The 24,071-nt window shown below is 43.6% G+C and overlaps 2 protein-coding genes and 1 pseudogene across 5 annotated transcripts; 2 read left to right on the forward strand and 1 right to left on the reverse strand.

Annotated features, from left to right (window-relative positions):
• Window positions 1-8,712: 8,712 nt before the first annotated feature.
• Window positions 8,713-9,291, forward strand: LOC147991836 (uncharacterized; annotated as a pseudogene).
• Window positions 9,292-10,128: 837 nt separating this feature from the next.
• On the forward strand, window positions 10,129-20,302 carry MCM8 (minichromosome maintenance 8). 4 transcript variants are annotated; one of them, XM_048686072.2, is made up of 18 exons: window positions 10,129-10,492; window positions 11,291-11,431; window positions 11,525-11,639; window positions 11,711-11,933; window positions 12,009-12,172; window positions 13,529-13,792; window positions 14,789-14,884; window positions 14,976-15,128; window positions 15,308-15,378; window positions 15,483-15,601; window positions 15,946-16,075; window positions 16,212-16,263; window positions 16,358-16,514; window positions 16,603-16,777; window positions 17,235-17,405; window positions 17,653-17,766; window positions 17,924-17,970; window positions 19,185-20,302. In XM_048686072.2, the coding sequence occupies exons 1-18, from the start codon at window positions 10,292-10,294 to the stop codon at window positions 19,414-19,416; spliced, it is 2,625 nt and encodes an 874-aa protein (XP_048542029.2). In that variant the 5' UTR covers window positions 10,129-10,291; the 3' UTR covers window positions 19,417-20,302. The 4 variants fall into 4 exon arrangements, with proteins under 4 accessions (XP_048542029.2, XP_048542036.2, XP_087382615.1 ...); XM_048686079.2 differs by having other exon boundaries at window positions 19,188-20,302; XM_048686085.2 differs by lacking the exon at window positions 19,185-20,302 and adding an exon at window positions 18,172-18,514 and having other exon boundaries at window positions 10,130-10,492.
• On the reverse strand, window positions 20,234-22,655 carry LOC125521031 (small ribosomal subunit protein uS12). The gene is made up of 4 exons (XM_048686087.2): window positions 22,480-22,655; window positions 20,877-21,032; window positions 20,668-20,794; window positions 20,234-20,580 (listed from the first exon to the last, which is right to left on the reverse strand). Exons 1-4 carry the CDS (start codon window positions 22,482-22,484, stop codon window positions 20,440-20,442), a joined length of 429 nt encoding a protein of 142 aa, XP_048542044.1. The 5' UTR covers window positions 22,485-22,655; the 3' UTR covers window positions 20,234-20,439.
• Between the last annotated feature and the right edge of the window lie 1,416 nt (window positions 22,656-24,071).

The raw sequence follows: 24,071 nt of genomic DNA on the forward strand, positions 1-24,071 counted from the left end.
TCATACATGCTTATGGAAAAGAACTTGCATGACATCTTTTGTCCCACCCTCCCATGGCAGCGGGGTCCTTACGGAAACTAAGGGATATTAAGGCCTCCTTTTAATAGAGTACCGGAACAAAGCATTAACACATAGTGAATACATGAACTCCTCAAACTACGGTCATCACCGGTAAGTATCCCGATTATTGTCACTTCGGGGTTAACGGATCATAACACATAATAGGTGACTATAGACTTGCAAGATAGGATCAAGAACTCTCATATATTGATGAAAACATAATAGGTTCAGATCTGAAATCATGGCACTCGGGCCCTAGTGACAAGCATTAAGCATAGCAAAGTCATAGCAACATCAATCTCAGAACATAGTGGACACTAGGGATCAAACCCTAACAAAACTAACTCGATTACATGATAGATCCCATCCAACCCATCACCGTCCAGCAAGCCTACGATGGAATTACTCATGCACAGCGGTGAGCATCATGAAATTGGTGATGGAGGATGGTTGATGATGACGATGGCGACAGATTCCTCTCTCTGGAACCCCGAACGGACTCCAGATCAGCCCTCCCGAGAGGTTTGAGGGCTTGGCGGCGGCTCCGTATCGTAAAACGTGATGAATTCTTCTCTCTGATTTTTTTTCTCCCCAAAACACAATATATAGAGTTGGAGTTGGAGGAGCTCCAGGGGGCCCACGAGGTAGGGGGCGCGCCCCCACCCTCGTGGACAGGTGGTGAGCCCCCTGGCCTTCATCTTTTGCAGATATTTTTTATATTTTCCAAAAAGTTGCTCCGTGAAGTTTCAGGTCATTCCAAGAACTTTTGTTTCTGCACATAAATAACACCATGGTAATTCTGCTGAAAACAGCGTCAGTCCGGGTTAGTTCCATTCAAATCATGCAAGTTAGAGTCCAAAACAAGGGCAAAAGTGTTTGGAAAAGTAGATACGACGGAGACGTATCATGCCTACCTCAGCGGCCTCCTGCACCCCCTCTTTACTCTATAAATTCCCAAAAATTCTAGAAACCCTCGGGGTTAACCTAGATCAGAAGTTCTGCCGCCACAAGGCTCTGTAGCCACCTAAAACAAATCTAGACCCTGTTCTGGCACCCTGCCAGACGGGGGAATCATCTCCGATGGCCATCTTCATCATCCGAGCAGCCACCACGATGAGGAGGGAGTAGTCCACCCTCGGGGCTGAGGGTTTGTACCAGTAGCTATGTGTTTAATCTCTCTCTCGTGTTCTTGAGATGTCACGATCTTGATGTATCGCGGGGTTTGTTAATATAGTCGGATCATATGGTGTTTTCCCCTTTCTATCTTGTTGTGATGAATTGAGTTTTTTCCTTTGAGATTTCGTTGTTATCGGATTGAATACTTTTGTGGATTTGAGAACATTTGATATATGTCTTGCAATTGAATACTCGTGGTGACAATGGGGTATCATATTGATTCACTTGATATATGTTTTGGCACTCAACTCACGGATTCCCAAGGTGACATTGGGTTAATCTATGCATAGGGGTTGATGCACGTTCTTGTCTTTGTTTCTCCGGTAGAAATCTTGGGCACTCTTTGAAGTTCTTTGTGTTGGATTGAATATTGTGAATCTGAATTTGCTTTGGTATTATTTTAGTATGAACTCTTGGTTAGATCGATGGGAAATAATAGCTTCGTGTTATTTTAGTACGAACTCTAGGATAGATTGATCGGAAAGAATAGCTTTGAGGTGGTTTTGTACCCTACAAACAATTCCGTCTTATGTTTTCCGCTAGATAGGAACTTTGGAGTGATTCTTCGTTGCACGTTGAAGGACGGTTATACGATCCAATTATATTAGCATTGCTGAGAGGCTGCACTAGTGAAAGTACGGACCCTAGGCCTCATTTTCAAGCATTGCAATACCGTTTTTGTGCCCGTTTACTATTTGCTACCTTGCTGTTTTTATTTATTAAGATTATAAAAATATATTTCTACCATCCATATTACACTTTTATCACCATCCCTTCGCCGAACTAGTGCACCTATACAATTTGCCATTGTATTAGGTGTGTTGGGGACACAAGAGATTTCTTGTATTTGATTCAGGATTGTTTGAGAGAGACCATATTAATCCTACACCTCCTACAGATTGATAAACCTTAGGTCATCCACTTGAGGGAAAATTGCTACTGTCCTACAAAACTCTGTGATTGGAGGCCCAACACGAGTCTATAAGAATAAAGTTGCATAGTAGACATCACTCTCCTCCCCTCCAACACATATATATATGGGGGCACCGCTAGAACACACAACAACATCTGTTAGCTGTGTGCGGCGCCTCCTCCACAGATTACACCCTCGGTCATATTCTCGCAGTGTATGTGAAGCCCTGCGCGGATCACTTCACCATCACCATCACCATGCCGTCGTTCTGGCGGAAATCATCTGCTTCCTCGACACTTTGCTGGATCAAGAGTTTGAGGGACGTCATCGAGATGAACGTGTGCAGAACTCGGAGGTGTCGTACGTTTGGTACTTGATCGGTTGGAACGAGAAGAAGTTTGACTACATCAACCGCGTTGTCAAACGCTTCCGCTTTCGGTCTACGAGGGTACGTAGACACACTCTCCCCCTCTCATTGTTATGCATCTCCTAGATAGATCTTGTGTGAGTGTAGGAAATTTTTGAAATTGCATGCTACACTTACCAACAGTACTATGTTTGAAAACTGGTTGAATTGGTTTAAACCTATGTTTATATGCTACGACACGACACCTAGGTTACCAGGCAACATGTGATGCATGTAGCCAAACGCCATAACTTGTGTTTCCGTCTAAACAAGAGGGCAACCAAACAACCTACCAATCGCTTCGTCCCATACAGTCTGGATAGTATACAAGCAACCAAACAACATGCATATGTTGATTTTTTTTTTGCCTGTTTACCCTCAGTCGGGGCTCAATTGAGACATAGATGGAATTCAGGCAAAAGTTGATACGGCAACTAACACGTCCATGGTATCTATCATGTTTTTTCCGAAGAAATGGACCTCGGAAGGAGGAGGAGAAGCGGATGATTTCTTTTTTAACACAAAAGCGGTGGATTTTTTTAGTGACCACACATTTTAAATTAAATAAACATAGTACGGTTAGTGCAAACATACGTGGAGATCATCAGACAAACAGAACCAAGACAAATGTCCTAAAAACTATGTAGAAAGGATCTCAAGAATTTTTTCCACACAAAGTCCCCTTGAGGTTTGTGCACATATCAAAGCCAACAACTATCATAAAAACTCCAGTGTTGCTGAGGCACTCGCCGAAGAGAAGTGCAACCTCCATATCTTAAGATAGAGGGTAGCATCATCGCCAAATTGGCTTTTAGAGCCGATGAACAGACCCGCTACAAGCAGCCATGCACTTGTCTCTGTGGCATGTCGGCCGGGGAACATCCGCATGCTGGCCTAGACCCGGATCCATCGCCTCCCACCGATGAAGTTGGGGGAGAACACTGAAACCCATGCTGTCGGACCACAAATCCCACTTATGGACTAACATCTTGTTCTGACCAGTGACCCAGGGCACTACAAAAGACGAGAGCCATAGACGACACAACAAACAAATAATCTCACTATCTCGAATAGCCAGCAAGAAAATGAGGCCACTGACTTCTCTCCGCCGCCATGAAGGTCGTCGTGGTGATGAGGAAGAAGCCGACACAAATTTATTCGACGCGACACATCCTCACCGCTCCAACGCCACCAAACAAAACACAAAACCCTACCTAAACAAACTCCATGGTTGAGAAACGGGGTTCTCCCCCTCCACCCACCGTCGGCCGTGGACTCACCAACGTTTAGCAAGAGGATTTCTGCCACGATACTAGGCGCACGGTGCGCAAAGCATTTCTTTGCAGCAAAATTTCGTGTTTTGACCCTTTTGTCAAACAAAATCGAGATCTGACCCCTGTTTGAAAGAATTTCAACATCTGACCCTTTTTCCTACCGCCAAAGGGCTCGACGGTAGCAAACTAGTCCACGTCAGCATGCAAACTGCCGTCACCCCCCTCCATCGCACCCTTCCATCGTAGGTCCTGGCGGTAGGTTGTCTGATCCTACCGCCAGCGCGAATAGTTATTTGGTGCGGCCGCCCGCCCCACCCCCTTCTCCCCCACACCCACCCGCCCCAACCCCCAAGAACAGAGAGGAACTGCTTGTCTCGCCCCTCTCTCATCTCCTCCATCTCCCCCTGCGATCTTTTTTGTTTCTTCATCGTTTTTGCGGATCGAGATGGCCCCGAAGAGAGAAAAGTAAGCTCCTCTGATCCCTCCAATTGGTTTGAGTCAAATAGCTTCCGATTCGTCGCATTATTCGATTCAAATCACTCCCTTTTTGAACTAGATTGAATTTTTTGAACCCTAGGATTGATTTAGGTTGATTCTAGATGTTATATTGTGTTAGATATGAACTCTAGTCACTAGTTGGTATGGTTGTGTGAAGATGAACCCTAGTTCATATTTGATTTGAAGGTTTTTTTATATGATGCATGTTGGAGGCATTCGTTGTGATATGATGATGCATGTTCATATGCTATGATGCAAGTAGTGGATGTAGTTGGAGAAAAAATGTTGAACCCTCAAGATGAACCTAGTTCACACTTTTTTGTTATCAACAAATTTATTATATGATGAATATCGGAGATATTTGTTGCATGTAGTGGATGTTATATGATGCAAGTAGTGGATTTTGTCGGGGTAAAAATGGTGAACCCCTCAAGATGAACCCAGTTCATGTTTTTTATTTTTGAAAAAAAATATGACATGATGCATGTTGGATGTTGTTGGAGAAATATGATGTGATATGATGCATTTGAACCTTGATGAACCTTTGTGATGCATCTATATGTTTCCTAGTTCATGATGAACCCTAGTTCATGTTTAAAATTCTTTTGATATGCTTATGCTTATGTTTATGCAATTTTTTAGGAGGCCACCTCTTGCGGACGACATTGACATTAGGTACACCATGCTTGACACTAAGTTCGACAAGGGTCACCGTGCCCGTTTCATTGAGAATGGAGTGGTAATTACCATTCTTAAACCAAATCTTTCGAATTGATGAAAACAAGTTGCTAACTATTATGTCCATGCTAATTATGCTTTGGTTATTGATTTTCACAGATGTTGCCGCCACTGCGGACGAGGGCTCACAAGACGACGGTTAAGATGGAGTACGACGAGCGGTACACACCGTTCTTCCGGAGAGCCCGACTATTGGGTTTCATCCTGCAGTTCAAGCGTAAGCCGACGACGCTCGTCCACTCAGCTCTCACGGCTGTGATCGACCGGTGGTGGCCAGAGACGCATAGCTTCCATCTTCCATGTGGGAGATGACCATGACCCTCCAGGATTGGGGGATGATTACGGCCCTACCGCTCAAGGGCCGTGCTCTCACAGGACGAGTGGAGAGGACGAACTGGCACGATAGGGTTGTCACCCTCATCGGCGACTGCCCCCCTCCCCCCGGTAAGAACAACCGGACTTCCTACATACCGCTGCCATGGCTCCTCGAGCACCGGAGCAAGTGCCCTGAAGATGCCGAACCCCGGGTGGTGGAGCAGTACGCCAGGGCCTACCTGTGGTATCTTCTCACGGAGGTAGTGTTTCCAGACTGCTCCGGGAACTCTGCCCTATGGATGTATCTCGACTTCCTAAAGGGCTGGGATGCGGGGTACAGCTGGGGGGGGGGGCGTCGGGCTCGCCTACCTATACCGTTCGGTAAGTGAATGTCACTTTGTTTCAATATCATGGATGTGTGCTACTTTAGATTATGACATCTTGTCATCTATACTTGTTTTGTAGCTTGACGACGCGACCCAGAGGGAGAAAGTCATGTCCGGTATGTGTGGATGTGTATGGAGCATCTCCATTTGGATGTGGGAGCGAATCCCGGTGGGCCATCTGGAGAAGTTGCGCTCGTGTGCATGGACAGACTATGGCGAAGATGACGAAGATGATCGGTACCCGACCATCGCATACGCTTGGGACGTGGTGCATGTCTACACAGGCGAATCCAAGGCCTTGTACAAGGTCTTCAGCAACGAGCTTGATGCTCTCACGCCTTTCCAGGTATAAGAACTAGACTTTAAATAGTTTCGATGACACTTTCACTTGAGCCTACCATTGTTTGGTACTAGGTTACTTGGCGGCCGTATGATGATGGTCGAGAGTGGGGGTTTGAGCTGAACAACATGTGCAAGCAGGACCGACTTCTCTGGCGGTGCATCATGCCCATGATTTGTGTCTATGCCATGGAGTACCACTTGCCACAGCGCGTTGCTGCGTAATTTGGTAAGGCGCAATACACACCACCAGCCGGCATTGTCCGCGGTACCGGTGGCTACGACCTACACCAGTGAGTACAACCAAGCGTTCTCATCGATACCAAGTTCTTGTTTTGATGTTTTACATTCATTCTTAGGGTGTTCTACATTCTTTCTTATGCATTGCAGGGCGAGCAGGAAGAACAATTAGTCAATCATAGATTGGGAAGACCGACATGCGAGATACGCGAAGGAATGGAATGAGTGGAAAACTCACAAAGATACGGAGAGGAAAGTGATTGACTGGGACGAGTACGAGGATCATATGCTGTGGTACGATGATGGCATCAAGCATCGTCTGCGTCTGAGGCCCCAGTGGATGACAGTATATGCCGAAGACCTGTTCGATGACACCTCCGAGAATGAAGCCTACAACGAGAGTACCAGAGAGCTTCAAGGCGGGTTTAGGGAGTACGGACCCCTCATCAATAGAGTGGTAAGTTGTTTTTATCTGTTTTCAACCGATGGTTGGATGGCATCATCTTTAGTGATACTGACTCATTTTATTACTTTGCAGTCTTCGGAGCTGAACAAAAGCATTTTTCAAGCCTCTGATGCGCTTAGTACTATCCCCGGGACTCGAGCTAGTGAGAACAAGTTGAGGGAAACGATGAAGGTAACATGGAGTTCATTTTCTTAAGTTCATTTGCAGAAGTTCTAATTGCAGAAGTTCTCATTGCAGAAGTATGTCAACAAAGCTCGCAGGCTTGTGGGCCTGCTTGGGTGCGCTACAAACACCGAGGATGTTTTTGCTCCTGCAGCACCGATGCTAGCCTCGCTTCATCGAGCCATGCAGCCTCGTCATCTAGGGTGGTTCAAGAGGACGAGGACGATGTCGAAGAAGGTGAAGATGAAGAAGAGGGCGAGGAGGGAGCAGAAGAAGAAGAACATGGAGAAGAGGACGATGAGTAGGAAGAGGACAATGAGGAGGAGGAGTACGATGATGACGACGGACCTCCAGCAACTTAGACAACCCAGCGTGAGAAGAGGAATGTGCCGACGAAGGATTGGAAAAGTCCATCCCCGTTTTAGAAAGCGCATCCTACTCACCGCGAGAAGAAGGCGACCGAGAAACAATCAAAGACCAACAAGGACCGTACATCGAAGAGGGGAAGGAAGGAGTGAAGTTGTTGCTGTGCCGTTGAACTAGAAACATTTTATGTTTGCTTCGTGAACCATTTGCTCATGAAACTATTTCGTATGTGTTGAACTTTCTATGTAAAACTTCGTGAAAGATTTGTGGATGTGTGCTTGCTATGTAAACCATCTTTCTTAGTTGAACTATTTTACCGTGAGCTATTCTTCATATATGTGATACATATGCTTATTGTTTCAAATGTATTGAAATTGTTATGTGCAAAAAATTGAAGACAATGTAAGTTTGGTGCAAAAAATGCACTAGGGGCCTCCCTACCGCCAGGCTTCATGGCGGTAGGTCTATACACCCTACCACCATACCCTCCGGCTGTAAGGTGCCTCCCCCCGCACGCCTGCCTCTTGTGACCAAAATTGCAGCCCAATCAGCGGTAGGGTTCCACATCCTACCGCCAGGCATCATGGCGGTAGGCCCCTACCGCCAAAGCCTCTGGCGGTAGGATGTGGAACCCTACCGCTGATTCTTACGCATTTCTCGTCACAGAACGGGTCCCAGGAGACGTGACCCTACCGCCAAACCCTCTGGCGGTAAGATGTGTTACCCTACCGCCTCGGGCCCTAGCGGTAGGGTTTGGGGCATTTATAAGCCGCGCCGCCCGCCCCACCCCCTTACCCCCACTCAGCCGCCCTTTCTTCTCCCTCTCGCCCCCTCTTTCATCTCCTCCACTCCCCCCTCGGATCTTCTTCATTTCTTCACCGTTTTTGCGGATTGAGATGGCCCTAAAACGAGAAACGTAAGCTCCTCCGACCCCCCAATTATTTTGAGTCAAATCACTCCCCTTTTTTGTAGCCTAAGACTGATTTATGTTCATGTTCATGTTAAAAATCATGATGAACCTAGGTGATTGCATCTAGATAATACAAGTTAGGTGATGATCCTTGGTGATGAATCATGATGAACCCTAATTGATTTTTTTTACCACATGATGAACCCTAATTCATATTTCCTAGGTTTATTTTTTAAGGTGATGAGCCCTATTTGATATTTCTAGATAATAAAAGTTAGGTTTATAATCTTTGACCACTTGATGAATCCTAGGTTTAGATTTTTTTGAAGGTGATGAACCCTATTTGATATTTCTAGATAATAAAGGTTAGGTTTATAATTTTTGACCACATGATGAATCCTAGGTTTAGATTTTTTGAAGGTGATGAACCTTTGTGTGATGAATCTATATGTTTAGGTACGGAAGCATGGAGCAAGCACCGCCGACTCCATCACCGCCCACTCCTCCCACTCCTCTCCAGCACATTCCATCAGAGATGCCGCTCTCGTACATGTACGAGACCTTCCCCAAGCTGCTGCAGCCGGTGGGATCTGTCTCAGACGAGGTCCTAGAGGCGACGAGGGCAAACCGGTGGCACGAGAGGGCAGAGCGGATCCTCGACGATGTCATGGCTTGGTCGCAGAGCGTGAAGGAGTGGAAGAAAGTGAAGGCTGAGATGGAGGCAGATGCAAGTATCTGCCGTGTCCGCCGGGAAGCGTGCATTGAAGTTGCCCAAAAGCACGCTAATTATCTCCTGCGCAATTTGGGCCGGAGAATCTACTTCGAGAGCAATGCGAAGGAGAGAGCCAGGATGCTGCCCCCAAATGCATCGACGTTCGATATCATCAACTAGGGAAGGGCGGAGGCGAAAACTCCAACGGGCAGGGCAAGGTGGGAGTGCTTGAACGGTCGGATGCCGACCAGTGTTCCGCCTCCGCCTGAACCGGTGGATCCGTTGCCGCTCCTGTCTCCACGGCCAGGGCTAACATACGAGGAGCTCTGAAGATGATGATGTTTGCCCGCTCTTCAAACTTGTTTGAAAATCGTCATATTAGTTTGTCTTGTGCCTTTCAATTATGTTCTCGATGAATAATGAAACTATGTGCCTCTTGTAATGCCTTGTGTCTTTCAATTATGCTCTCAATGAATATGAAACTATCTGCTGTTAAATTCAGTTTTTTCATTTGTTTGTTGTCAAATTCAGTTTGAACATTAAGTTAACTTCATGCCAATTGTTCCTGTCAATATGACTATATGAGTATACTTTCATGGTAAAAAAATGAATATATACTTTCATGTCAAAAAAGAGTACAATTTCTTCAACAACAAAATACAAGTTGTGCAAAAAATACACTATGATGAGACCCTACCGCCGGGGAGTGTGGCGGTAGGTTTGCCCAGCCTACCGGCGGGTTCTAAGGCGGTAGGGTTCCTCGCCCCACGGCCATGGGTTCTGTGACCAGAAGTGGCAGTTAATGAGCGGTAGGGTTGCACACCCTATCACCAGGGTCACTGGCAGTAGAACTGCATTCCCTACCGTCGTTGGTTCTGGCGGTAGCATGTCTGCCAGGTCAGCGCCTAACCGTTTGTGTGACGGCAACTACTGTTTCCCTACCGCCGAATGTTCCGGCGGTAGGCTATGCAAGCCTATAGCCTATCCCGTAGAGAACGGCGGTAGCAAAAGAGTCAAATGTCGAATTTTTTAAATAAGGGTCAGATCCCAAATTTATTATATGCTAAAAAGGTCAAAACACGAAATTTTGCCTTCTTCGCTTCTTTTCCCCGTAGGTGGCAGTCCCTGCCTGTCTCCCACGGACATGGACTCACCCCTCTCTGAAACCGCCCTCCCGCCCCCCTCCCCCTCTCTGTCGCCACACCCTCATCCCCACGCCCGCGGCGCAAAACCCCGCTAAAATTTTCGCTCCGCCCGCCTCCAAGTCTCGCCGCCGCCGCTGCTCACCGCCCAAATCGTCGGAGAAGATAATCCCCGGGACCTCCTTAGGATGTACGCCGACACCCAGAAGGGCCGGCCGGGCTGCCGCCCCGTCGACGCCTCCCGCGGGGCGGACCTCGCGGTGGTCTGGCCGAGGTACTTCCCCGAGGAAACCGAGCACCCGGTCCCGGCGGACGACCCCAGGGCCAGGCTCGTCGGCGACCTGGTTAAGGTCATGGGGCTGGAGGAGAGGGCCAAACTCCTCCCACGTGTAAGCATCTGTCTCCATTCCCCGTATAGCGCCTCATTTTTGGCCCATCTCTAATGTGACGCGATTTTAGGGTTGCTTACTCGGTTCGGGCGCGATGCAATTAGCGCGGTTGCTGCGCGACTGGTTGGTGCCTAGGGTTTATCGGATTGGCTGATTGATCGTTAGTTGAAATTTTCTGGGAGTGGCAGCTGACATTGTAACTGTATATAGTTAAAATGCTTGCAGACTCTTGCCTAATGTCTGTCTGGTTCCAATTATTTAAGTTCCTGAACTTGCCATTGCTAGACATTTAATTGGGTACCGTTGTTAGTAAAATGTGTGTTGGTTCCTTGCTGTTAGGGCAGAATTTGGGTAATAATTTACTTATCTGATCGAATCGACCTTGAAATTTGGGGCAGAATTTGTTTCTACAATCTTCAGGATCAAGGTCTCAATGCGATGGTGGCTCCTGGTATATGAAGTAGTGACATATCTAATCAGAAAAGGGGAATACTCTTCTTTATTAGGAGGGAAAAGAATCAAGAGGAGCTTGTAATTTTGTGAATAACTTTACTTTTGTGCTCCACTTTGTCAGTATCATAAGATTACTTATACGTTTATACTCCAATGAATGAATGCAATGTTCCAATTGAAAAATGAAATCATGGCATCATGTAGTTGCACAATAAATTACTAATCGCGTGGAAATGATTTAAATGCATCGCTTCATAGTGTGCTTTTGTGATTACATGGAAGAATATTTCCGGTTCCAGCAAATGAACGAATTCATGGTGTTATAACTTATGACTACATTCACAGGTTGAAGATGATGGTGTTGTCTTCTTCCTTCCGATTGATTTCCAGCAGCTTAAGAACTTGTGTGGTGGCACCAACCTCTTAGATGCTCTCAGGGAAAATCCTAAAGAAGCCTTGCTTTGCATGGGAGTTGCAGTTCATCTGGTTGATGCTTCATTTCATGCTAAAATTATTAGTGTTGTCAGTTGTGCTTTGTTTTTTCACTCGCTGGACTTTGGTTCTTGATGTTTTCTTCAGGCTAAGTGCTCGGGCAATGGCCTCCAGTTGAGCGACGTAGACAAGGTCAATATCAGGCTTTACAACCACACCGAGACAATAATTGCTTTGAAGAATTTGAAAGCGGCCTATATTAGTAAGAACTTCTGTCTTTATCCGTGTGTTCTGCATCTAAATGAAGTACTGACTTGTTGATTCACCTCATAGAGAAACTAGCGACAGTGCGTGGTACTGTTGTAAAAGTCAGTACTGTGAAACCTCTAGTTCTGGCGCTGGAGTTCCAATGCACGAAGTGTGCTACAGTCATCCGTCGTGTGTTCTCTGACGGGAAATTTTCACCTCCAGTATCCTGCATAATTCAGGGCTGCAAGGGCAGAACCTTCACCCCAGTGAGATCTACTGCCAAGTTGATAGATTTTCAGAAAATAAGGCAAGTGATAAATAGATAATCTGTGTCATTCTCTGCTTATAACACTAAGCTCTATTTTTATTGTTTTCAATCCAGGATACAGGAGCTTTCTAGTGCTGAAAACCGTGAAGAAGGCCGAGTGCCACGAACTATAGAATGTGAGCTCACAGAAGATCTTGTAGATTGTTGCATCCCTGGAGAGGTTGTAACGGTAGCTGGAATCGTCAAAGTGCTGAACAACTATATGGATGTTGGAGGAGGTACAATTTTGAAGAAACTAGTATCTTATTTCTCGTTGTTCATTTCTGAACCTTCCTGGATACTATATTTCACATTGCTTCAAAGCCTGAATCCTCTTTGCAAAAAAACAAAAAAAATGCTAATGTTCAGGTGTCCCAAATTTTCTGCAACACCCGTAGAGCACATATGTTTTCAGTCTTTTGTTAAGGTTGTTCAGTAGTTTGGGTTGGTTGTCTAGTTCTGGTGCATTATGGACTACTAGGTGTAACCGTATCAGGTAGTTCACAAGAAGCATTATCAAGTTCCATGTTACTCTTAGGGAAAACCTATCGCCTGCTACGTTTGTTATCCCTAAAACCTCCCCTCATTTTATCTTTACCTTAACCAAAACATTCACTCTTTTTTAGACATTGTTGCTTTCTATGATTTCCTTGAATATAAGACTCAAGAATTGTTTGTAGAACAATGATGATAGCCAAAAGGTTACTATGTGTGGCGTCCATGTCCTTGCCACATGCAATAGTCATGATGATTTCTCTGTCATGCACGGTATCCCATACAAAAGGCCATGCACGCCACACAAAGCAGGAAAGTGTCGGATCAACAGACCATGTCAGCAATGAGACGTGTCCAGGAGGGATATGTCGGGACAGACTCGGTGCTCCTGGAGGCAGCATCCACTGCCACTGTCTTGCCGCAGCCAATAGTTGTGGGCGAGGGGAGGACAAGTTCAATCCCCATGTCTCCTCAGTGCCATCAAGGGTTAGACCGTTAGAGCAGATTATAGGTGGTAGTGCAACATATCGGCTGGATGGGAGATACAAAGAGTGAGAGATAGAGGTGAATTGCGTCTTCATTGATTTAATATATTACATTACAGTTCCTTTATGTAGTCTCTACTGCCGTATCTGTGTATGACCTTATACCTACAATAATCCTAAGTTCCTAACTGACCACAACTCATATTTGAATCTAGTTGCACTGTCCTGGACTGGTCTCGAGATCAATGATACCAATGGCATTGATCCGGATGGACTAATTGAATGCACTGGAGTCTGAGTCATAGACAGCCAGTAATAGGTTTGGATAGTTGCGGGAGCTGCAGCGTTGGTACAACTGGCCTGTATTCTAGGCCCAGATGAATTGGGTTCAGCTGCTGCCCGTCTGGTGGTTATACACCCCACAACCACAACTGATCCCATGATCATATCCTGATCTCTTGTGTGGTTTTTTCTGGTTCTACCATGCAAATACAATCAGTGAAGCTCATATTAATCTGATGCCGGTGCATTCTTTTTCCGAAACATTCTTGTTTGTACTATGTAGATGCATATTTCTTAAGTTCTCTTGTGGGCATATTTTTTTAATATCTTCAGGTAAGTCCAAAAGCAGAAACCAGGGTTTATACTACTTGTACTTGGAAGCAATCTCAGTAAGGAACTCCAAGGCCCATGTTGTTTCAGAAAATTCAGATGCAAGTTCTACTGATATTCTGGCTACTGGATCCTTCAGTTTCGAAACTTTTACTGATAAGGATCTTAAATTCATCACCGAATATAATAGCGAGCATGGCGCTGATGTATTTCGTCAAATACTTCACTCCTTTTGCCCTTCCATCTATGGGCATGAACTTGTAAAGGGTAATTTTCTATTCTAGTACTCCCTCCGTCCGGAAATACTTGTCATCAAAATGGATAAAAGGGGATGTATCTAGACGTATTTTAGTTCTAGATACATCTCTTTTTATCCATTTTGATGACAAGTATTTTCGGACGGAGGGAGTACATTGTTTTAAATCCTAATGTGGTATTTTCTTGCAGTAATTTAATTAGAAGGTATTTGCGCTGGCTATTTAATGTGATTAAATATTTACATTTTGGTCTGCTCAGTGTTGTCCAATCATTTGGAAATAAATCAATCTGTTGTGCTCTCTTTAGTTTCTGTATATAAGAAATGATAACTACTCCCTCTGTCCCAAAATATAAGAACGTTTTTAACACTACACTAGTGTCAAAAACGTTCTTATATTATGGGACGGAGGGAGTATTATTTTAGCTTCATTACTTCTGGACATGTGCAGCGTTTTCAGTAACGATTATTTGATTATTCATCATTTCACGGTAAGTACTCTTGTGCCGTCTCCAAAAAAAGGCAATTCAGCGGTGAGGAATTGATCAAGCTACTAGTGCAGAGTTCAGTAAGGGGACATGTTCTTTCTTTTCAAGAGCCAGCGTTCTAAAGAATGAAGGAAAGAAAAGAGTGCAAACTGTATTTTTGAACATAAAAATATTAAATTATCAAAAGTTCGACGAGTAGAATAAAGACATGCCTTATTTTCTAAGAGAGCAAACATCAAGAATGAATGTTTCTCCATCTCCAGTTCTTCTTATGATCAATACCTGCATCTTCATTAGTACATGACGACCTAGCTACCGCTTGCTGACTTAAATCTTGGTGGGAAGGCGGCGCCTAACGCTTAGGCAGCCGTATAGTCCAATTTTAGAACACTGTCGATAGTGCAGAGTTCTCATTTCAGCGCAGTAGCCTTTGCTTGGATGCCGCATCTTCTGATTCGTTTTGTTTCTTTGTTGTATTATATTACTGGACATGACTAAATTAATGTTTCTAAATTTCAGCCGGTATCACTCTTGCGCTTTTTGGTGCTGTGCAGAAGCATTCAATGGATCAGAACAAAGTCCCAATTAGAGGAGACATCCATGTTATTATTGTTGGTAATCCTTATAATTTACCAATCATGATCCATGTAGTACATGCTTAGCACTTCCCAGGATTCAATCATACTCTTGCTTAATGTTATTGCAGGCGATCCAGGACTAGGCAAGAGCCAATTACTAAAAGCTGCAGCATCTGTTTCCCCACGGGGAATATATGTATGCGGGAATACAACCACAAATGCTGGTCTAACAGTTGCTGTGGTTAAAGATTCAATGACAAATGATTATGCATTTGAGGCTGGTAAGCATGGAAGACTTATTTGTTCCTCACACATTCTGTGGAGAACCTTGTCAGAAAGTCAGCTAATTCGATCATTTGTTGTCATATAATTGGTTGTTCTACTGTTTTGTGGCCGATGTGGTTTGAAGTCTTAGAATTTGTGATAGGATCAAAATAATGTTAAGCTCTTTGCTTTACAGGGGCCATGGTTCTTGCTGACCGTGGGCTATGTTGCATTGACGAGTTTGACAAAATGTCAGCAGAGTATCAGGTATTATTTTTAGTTTTCACCTGATACAACCTTCTTGGTGAAATGTTCATTCAGTAAAAGATGTTCTATACTTTCCTTCTTTGAAATTGAATTTGTGTTCTCAGTCCTTACTGGAAGCCATGGAGCAGCAGTGTGTATCTGTGGCAAAGGCTGGCCTTGTGGCGAGTTTATCTGCCCGCACTTCTGTGCTAGCAGCTGCTAATCCTGTTGGTGGTCATTACGAGTGGGTTAATCTTTTCCATCCTTTGATAAAATTTTCTACCCCTGCTTACCGTATGATGTTTGTCATTCTGGATATGTTATCTTCATTCATCTTTCCTTCTTCAATTGATACTCATTACCTGTACTGTTTTCTCAGTGTGATTGTTTTTGTCAATGTAATGTTCTTTTTGCACTCACACAACCACACAAGTCACCGTGCCTGGAACAGGCAGACCTGCAAGCAAATACCATTTCCTTGTGTATTCCGGTTTTGTTCCTTCTTTTCACTTGTCAGTGAGATGTAGGTAACAGATCTTAAATTCCTGGATTGTTTTCAACTTTTAGTAATACGTACTATTTTTGCAGCCGAGGCAAAACAGTGAATGAGAATTTAAAGATGAATGCTGCCCTGCTCTCTCGGTTTGACCTGGTTTTCATTTTACTTGACCAGCCAGACTTGTTTCTAGATAAGAGAGTATCAGACCACATAATGGCAGTAAGTTTTTGTTATCCATTTTTTGTCCACATCTTAAGCATATAGTACTGATGAGCAATATCACCACATATAATAAATGTGTCAGGGCTTTAATCTAATTAAAAAACTAAGGAAAATCAATATTTTCTACACGCAGCTCCATACCAATGACAGAAGTCCTTGCTCATCCAACAAGAGGCTAAGAACAGGTCATTCTTTGGTTATTCCATAACATTTTTAGTTCCTTTTTACATGTGAAAACGTATACATCATTATTGATTTGCAACTTTGCTCCATGCCCAGTGCCTCAATTTAATGGCAGTATGGGGATTGGAATTGATGAGAAAAAATTAGCTTCAAGGCTGAGACTACACCCAGAGAAAGACAGGGACTTTGTTCCGTTACCTGAACCACTTCTTCGCAAGTATATATCTTACGCGAGAAGCTATGTTACCCCCCGGTATTTTGTCAGCTCCTTTTCACTTATCAATACCATATATGTAATGCAATGAGTTCTCATTTTGTTATTTTTCTTCTCTCGGCTCAAGTATGTCAGAACCAGCAGCGGTGGTACTGCGGAAATATTACTTGAATTTGAGAGCGCATAGTACTTGTTCTGATGGCACACCCATCACAGCCAGACAATTGGAAAGCCTTGTGAGGTTAGCAGAAGCTCGCGCTCGGGTGGATCTAAGAGAAGAAGTGACTGAACAAGATGCGAATGTAAATAACTAGAATACTCACCCCCCGGCTCCCTCCTCCCCATTTTGTACATATGCGCACCTTGCACTGCCAGCTTGGATTTCTTCATACTTCATACCTAAATTACCAGCAGAGAATTTTTCTGTTGGTTTAGGTTCTTGTCCATGATTGCTGGGAAAATCTGAGTTCTTTCTCGTGCTAGTTTTCATCCTCAGCAAATTACTGAATCAAACTTAGAAGCATGATGAATTATGTTTTTTAATCTCCATGTCATGTCGATGTTGCAGATTTATTTTTTCTATCTGTTTGCTGCTTTATAAATCTGAAAATGTGAACGTACGGTGCTTATCGCATGCCTAAGGCTTATGCAAAGTGTTGTCTGGCAAATAGACAGTCGGATAGTTAGATGACATCAAGAGGCACACCTTTTTAATAAAAATGGGCATGCAATCTCATTCTGCGTTTTATTATGTTGCAGGATGTTGTTGAGATCATGAATGAATCCTTATATGACAAATATGTTGATGAGCATGGTTGTGTGGACTATGCTCGGAGTGGTGGGATGAGCCAACAAAAGGAGGCAAAAAGACTTATGAGTGCCTTAAACAAGCAATCTGAGTTGCAGCAAAAGGATCACTTTTCAAGAGCCGTAAGCAATTATGCATCTAAAATATTTTTGATGAAAGGCTGGTCTGTTAGTTATTGCATATACACAAACCAATTGACATGGAAAGAGTACCAATTTTAGTTCAGTTACAATTCTGGCCCTGCTATGATCGACGAAATTTGACTTAATTGCTTTTTGTGCATTTTGATTCTTTTGTTACGCGGTTTCTCCAGTCAATAGGAGCATCTTCTTTAGGTTCCTCTGATGTTCTGTAATTTTCCCTTTGTAGGAGATACGGAGCTTAGCAGATAAAATCAGCTTGCAAGTTCCAGATTTAGATGATATTATGGAAAAATTGAACAGTGCCGGTTATATTGTACATAAAGGACAAAACATATACCAGGTATTGTCTCATAAAACTGCTTGACGGCAAGAAGTTTTGATGTATACATTAGATGGTTATATCCTGGTGTCGTGCTGATTATTGATTATGAGTTTATGACTGGCAGGCTCGTGATGAGCCCTCCACTGAGAATCTAAACTTATTGTCTGTGAAACAGATATTGACCTCATCATGTTCACGGACCCAGCCAACAAGATCAAGATGGTGAGTTCTCTTACACCCTACATGAAAACATGGGAGTTTGGTGTTGGTATTATGCTAAATCTTATATCTGTGCCACACGTTAACGTTGATTAACAGTTACTTTGGGTCAATGTCCAACACTTGCCATTGTAGTGACAAGATAACTATTCAAAGGTTTCCTCTTCTTTGCTGCCGATTCATGATAGTTTTTTTTTCTGGCAGATGTAGGGAGGATGTGTTTTGCAACTCATATGGACCGTTATGTACAGTATAGTCATGTGATGGTCTAATTTAATGTGCGGATAGCTCTGATAATGCTGTTTATCGTAGCAGCTGTAGCTGATAGTGACAAAATAGTATCCTTCCTAGTTCCAGCATGTTAAAGAAACATCCTGTTCTCGTTAAAGAATCGTCTATGTCCTGGACATTGGTGATCATGAATGCTGATTCTTTATGTGAAAGAAACATAGTGTTTTTTTTTGCGGGGAGGAAACTTAGTGCTTCTATGAGACTTGGAATGGAAATAGCCCCTTAGGGCTGAGAAATAGCAAACCCGCTTTGCTTACGGTAATCTTTTTATTTGGATGAACGCAGCAATGCTGCTTCATTTTATATTAAGAGAAAGAGTTACAACAAGTAATTGGGCGGTGATGAAGGTGACCACCAAGGTAGACAAATGTAGGGCTACAGATAACAAGTCCATAGAATCATAGTACCATCAAGGAGGCCTCCATGTTAGCCTCGTCGGTGGTGTCACCACTCTTCTACATTTTGCTCTATGGGAATGTGGGAACGCTGGTGTTTTATCCTATGTCTGTGCTCTACGCTTACCAGCCGAATTGTTTTGTGTGCTATCCATTTTTACAGAGAAAGCAGCCTTTATATTGCTCAATCAATAGGTCTTTTTCAAGCATAGGCAAAAGGTAATTTTAGGGGTCATGGAGCCATATATATCTATAAATGATAATGATGTTGTGCCCGCCCTGTTAGATTCTCTCGGGTAGTGAACAAAGGTTGCTTTTCACAAACTCATTCAACGATCGGTCTTGCTATCAGAGTTGATGTGATGATGTCTACCCAGTTACACCCCATTTGCAGCGCCATGGCCTGTACATCCAAAAAAAATTCTTATCTTGAGGTGATTGCCTCACACCTTGGGCATGAACTATGAGATGGTTCGGCTGGGGTCAATCGATCTCGCCCATGCTGTTTGATACCAGGTTTCTTCTTCGCAGCAGCTGTTTTGAAGTTAGCAGCCAGGACCCTGAGCAACATAAACAGGCAATTGGGTCGACGGGAGCTTGGAACTTCTCCCCATCAATGTGCCGCCAGCGCCTTCCACCGTTCCACGAAATGGACCACAGCGATCATAATATGTACTGTAGTTCCAGTGATGCTTGTCCTGCCCTATCTGCCGCCAATGCTTCACTTGTTCCGTGTTGGGGCATATATTTCGTTGCCCATTAGTGGTAGACGCCAATGATGAAAGCAATCAAACTAGTTTCCTCCTCTTATCCTCTTAGGTTGTGCAGAGTTTGCAGTGAGTGAAAAACATAATCAGCTGTTATTTGCACAACTTTTTCAGTGTGAGTTACTACTACAATCGGCAAAACTGCATCCATGTCATTATGGAATTTGCACACAAAAAAACATGATGCAGAAGCATCGTAGAGGGTAGATAAAACTTGCTATCCAAATTATGGAAACAAAACTCAATAGTGACGGTCAACAGCACACAAGGAACAGAACACATCTCGCTAGTACAACTTCAGGGTACGTATATAGGGATGAAAATGCTAAATGCTCATGGAGCTGGGATTTTTTTAAATAAATCGGAAATTACAGTTTCCAGTTTCAAAAAGTTCTAAAAAGATCACACGCGTTCTTACAGATAATTCTTGTGTGTAAATTTTAAAGATGATTAAATTAATGGCGACATCTACACTAGGAAGACAAAATCGTGATTTTGAAAATGGTTTAACAGATTGTGTAGCTCTTCATCGTTAGAACGTGTAGATTTTTCTCAGAATATTTTTGTTAATTGAATGTGTTATTTGATTATTATTTTAAAGACTCCATGGAGCTCAGAACATTGCTAATTTAGGTGACTTCTCAAAAAACAGTCCACTATCTAACATCCAATCTAACCCAACTATCCAATCCAATCCACATTTCAATTGGTATAGATTTTTTTCAGTACTACACTACTGCAAAGCTATCTCATCATGCAAAAAATTAATTTTTAAACAAACATTAGCAGCATAACACAGACAATCATAGCACATGAGATAAAAGCAACAATATATATCCAGATCATGGAAACAATACTCTTAATAGCAACTGTTAAGAGAAAGCAACAGCAGAGAAGGAACAAATCTCGCTAGTACAACTTCAGGTTATATAGGACATTGTAAACATAGCAGGCAACTTTCCTCCTCAAACGACCAGAGCCTTACAGTCCATTCCATCCTTGCCTAACAAAAATGCAATCTAAGACCTGGGCTTCTCCTTTTTCTCCTTGAAGAGAGCGAGAAGCGACACACCAGATACCTTGACAACCTTGAACCTGACACCGGGAATATCTCCCACGGCATGACCCTTACGACCGAATCCAGCAATCAGCACCTCGTCCTGAAGCATCCATCAAAGTCAAGAGGTTAGGTTGGTTGCATATAGCAGACATTTCACATATCTGAGCAATGGGTGAGGGGCACATACATTTTCCTCGATGAAGTTCAGGCAACCATCATTGGGCACAAAGGCAGCGATCTTCTTCCCGTTCTTCACCAGCTGGACACGAGCACACTTACGGATGGCAGAGTTAGGCTGCTTGGCCTCAATACCACTGCAGGGGAGCAATTGCACGTTAGTCAGGATTCAGAACATGAGATAAAAACAAGGGAACACAAATCTGCTGTTCAACATACATCTTCTCCAAGACAATGCCCTTGGCGTGAGACGATCCAGCGAAGGGTTTCTTCCACTCATTGCCCAAGTGGCTCTTCTTGTACGCCTTGTCAGCCCACCTCTGGTTCCTGCGGTGGGTCTTGAGCTTGCGCCCGGCTCCCATACCACGTGTCTTACTGTGATAAGAATTCACCCATGCTTACATTAGTTAAACAGATCTCAAAAGTTAAAGCAGTGTATTATTACCAACTTAACAAGCAACAGGAAAATGTTGAGCAAAATCCAACAACATAACTATTCAAGATGCATAAATAGGATATGTTCATGATGTAATTGGAAGCACAACCAACTACACATGTGAACACATCCCAAAGGAAGTCCTGAAATAAAGAACATGTCACTGAACTGAAGTGGTGCATACTGCATACACATCCATTTGGTACAATCATTTCTCCTTGCATTCTAAACTGGCAAGTAGTTAACATATTAATATATATTGCAATCATGACAGCAAGGAGCTGGACATATTCTAAATCTGAGCAAACTGAAACCAAACTAGAGGCTATAAAGAAACTCGTATTGTATGCTACCATGCACAACTTCCAGGGCCCAATCATCTGAGCAAAGGAATACAGATAACATGGTGGCAACGAATTTATGTTGCTTATGAATATGTTTAGCACTGAAGTTGTATCTGATCAGCACTGGACCGTCAATAAGCTCAGTTTCGTCGCATTGGAACGACGATGTCATCCTCCGACCCCAGTATAAATCAGCCTAAATGGCATGGTTCTACTTGGCACTTGCTAGCCCAAGAACATAGCACAAGAACATCTACATGTCAACTGAACATGTGCATATGTTGCAACCAACTACAGATACACATCTACATATCAACTGAACTTGGACATATCTACTTGACATATTTTTTTTACACAGAACCGAACGTGTGCATATGTGGCAACAAACTACAGATGTGTACACACCCGAAAGCTAGTCCTGAAATAAAGAGCATGTCACTGAACAGAACTGATGCATACTGTGTACATATACATCTGTTCCAACCATTTCATCTCGACTAGCAAATAGCTAACATATTAATCATGTATCGCAATCATAACAAGCAAGGAAGTGGACACAGACACCATAGAGCATCACGAAAACCGAGGTAGATGTCATCTCGCTACCTACACTAAGAACAGGCAAACTGCACCAGCCTAGAGGCTAACAAGGAATACGTATTGTATGCTACCATGCATAACTTCCACGGCCCAATCATCTGGACAAAGGAATACAGATAACACGGCGGCAACGAATTCATGTCGCTTATGAATATGTTTAGCACTGACGTTGTATCTGATCAGCACTGGACCGTCATTAAGCGAAGTTTCGTCGCATCGGAACTACAATCCCATCATCTAACCCTAGCACAAATCAGCCTAGATCACATGGTACTACTCGGCACTTGCTAGAACAAGAACGCAGCACAAGAGCATCCACACATCAGAGCAAGAACCGGGGAAGGTACGAAGAGACATCTCTTCCCAGGACCGATAGACCAGCGCCGAGAAAGAGCAGGGTACCGCATTAGGATGAAGGAGGAGAAGAGATCTTAGCACGCACCCCATGATGGCGGAGGGAGAGGCCGGGAGATCTCCGGGCGGGCGGCGACGGGAGAGGTCGGGAGATCTCCGGTGGCAGGGGCTTCGCGGGCGACGGCGGCGGCGGCGGCTAGAGGAGTGAGGAGAGGAGACGATGGGGAATATATAGCGGTGGGTGGGCGTTTAGGGTTTGTGTGCGCCGAGATGCGTGCTGGCGTGATGGATCCGATCTGGGTATTCTTTTTCTGCTTCCACCCCCGGATGATACATCTTTTCCACATATAACCCCAAGATGTGCATTTCTCAAAGGGCCGCGTGCACGAGTCAAAGAGCTTTACACGTCCATGCTTGGTGAATTCATTTTGCTCGATTTGTTTGTAGGGTGATGCAAATCGGAGGAGATGGGGTTCACGGCTTTGAACTGTAGCTAGGAGTGCAATTCAAGTTGAGTCGAGCTAGTCCGGTTTGATTTGTTAACATAAAGAGCTCAAATTCAAACTTGATTAAACTCGTGTAGCTCGTGAGCAAGCTTATTTAACTCGTTAAGCCCGTTATGAACCTGAATAACAAAATATGCGTATTATGTAAATGGCAACAATCAACAACAATATTGGTGCTTATCTGGTGCCCTTTTGATTAATGGGCTAAACGAGTAACTTGTTAGTTCGGCTTGTTAAACTTGTTTTGTTAACGAGCTCAAATTAAACCTTGACTCTTTAGTCATTGAATTAGACGCATACGCGCGCTTTGCCGCGCTGTACTGTACTCTAGAAGTAAGCGTTTTGTTTTGTTGGAAGGCATCTCAACCGCAACATTATCCCATTGTGTAGCAGTTACACTGCCAAATTGCAAGAGAATGTGAGTCCAAGCATTTGTCGGCTCAACATGTGGCCCTACTCTTGCTCCTGGCTACATCACCTCATCTACACAGATGCTCTGCTTCTGCCGATTTCGGTAGCGCCAAGATTTCAGAAAAAAGTCAATCAGTTGACGCATTCGAAATTGAAATTTGGAGGTAGCAAAGCACACCCGGTAACGCATTTTTCACAGTCCAATAGATATATGAAATAATATAATCTGCTAAATAATTACAACATTTTGTCAAAAACATACATGATTCTGACACAATTTGGTCAAATCCTGGATACACAAAACTTGAGGAATCTAAATGGTATTATACAACTACCAAAGAGGCCAGTACACTATGCAGCTACTTGTCATGATGAATGTGCAAGCCTACCATCAAGAGACAAATGAGTAAGGAGCACAATCATTCAAGTCAGTATTTTATGTGGCACCTGAGCTTGCCAATATGAGACCAGAATGGCAGTTGGCATGGATCCGAAATCTCGATAATCTGTATCATGTGACAGATACGAAAGTATCACAAAGATTGTGTCTTGAATGTTGCTCGACCTGTAAAAATAAAAATATGCTCATCCCCATACAATGATACAAACTGAATGTAAATTGGGGCATATCTCGGACAATGAAGTGCGGAATCTCCAGGCTATTCACATTCATAAATCCTGGAAAGAAAATCAAATGTACTTGAGGATGGAATGACTTATGACTTATTTGTTGAAGTAAGAATTTTAGTGTTTTTTTTTCATG

Source organism: Triticum urartu, chromosome 1A (assembly GCF_056163025.1).
Source record: "Triticum urartu cultivar PI428250 chromosome 1A, HENAU_Tu73, whole genome shotgun sequence".
In the NCBI taxonomy this organism is placed as follows: Eukaryota; Viridiplantae; Streptophyta; class Magnoliopsida; order Poales; family Poaceae; genus Triticum; species Triticum urartu.

Bases quoted from the DNA above. Each gene is read 5' to 3' on its own strand.
- LOC125521031 (XM_048686087.2), bottom strand. The intron at 20,795-20,876 runs GTATGTTGAACA...GCTCCCCTGCAG, and splicing joins GGCATTGTCTTGGAGAAGAT to TGGTATTGAGGCCAAGCAGC. The intron at 20,581-20,667 runs GTATGTGCCCCT...TGGATGCTTCAG, and splicing joins TGAACTTCATCGAGGAAAAT to GACGAGGTGCTGATTGCTGG.
- MCM8 (XM_048686072.2), top strand. From the start codon at position 10,292: ATGTACGCCGACACCCAGAAGGGCCGGCCGGGCTGCCGCCCCGTCGAC. The intron at 16,076-16,211 runs GTAAGTTTTTGT...TTCTACACGCAG, and splicing joins TATCAGACCACATAATGGCA to CTCCATACCAATGACAGAAG. The intron at 16,778-17,234 runs GTAAATAACTAG...ATTATGTTGCAG, and splicing joins TGACTGAACAAGATGCGAAT to GATGTTGTTGAGATCATGAA.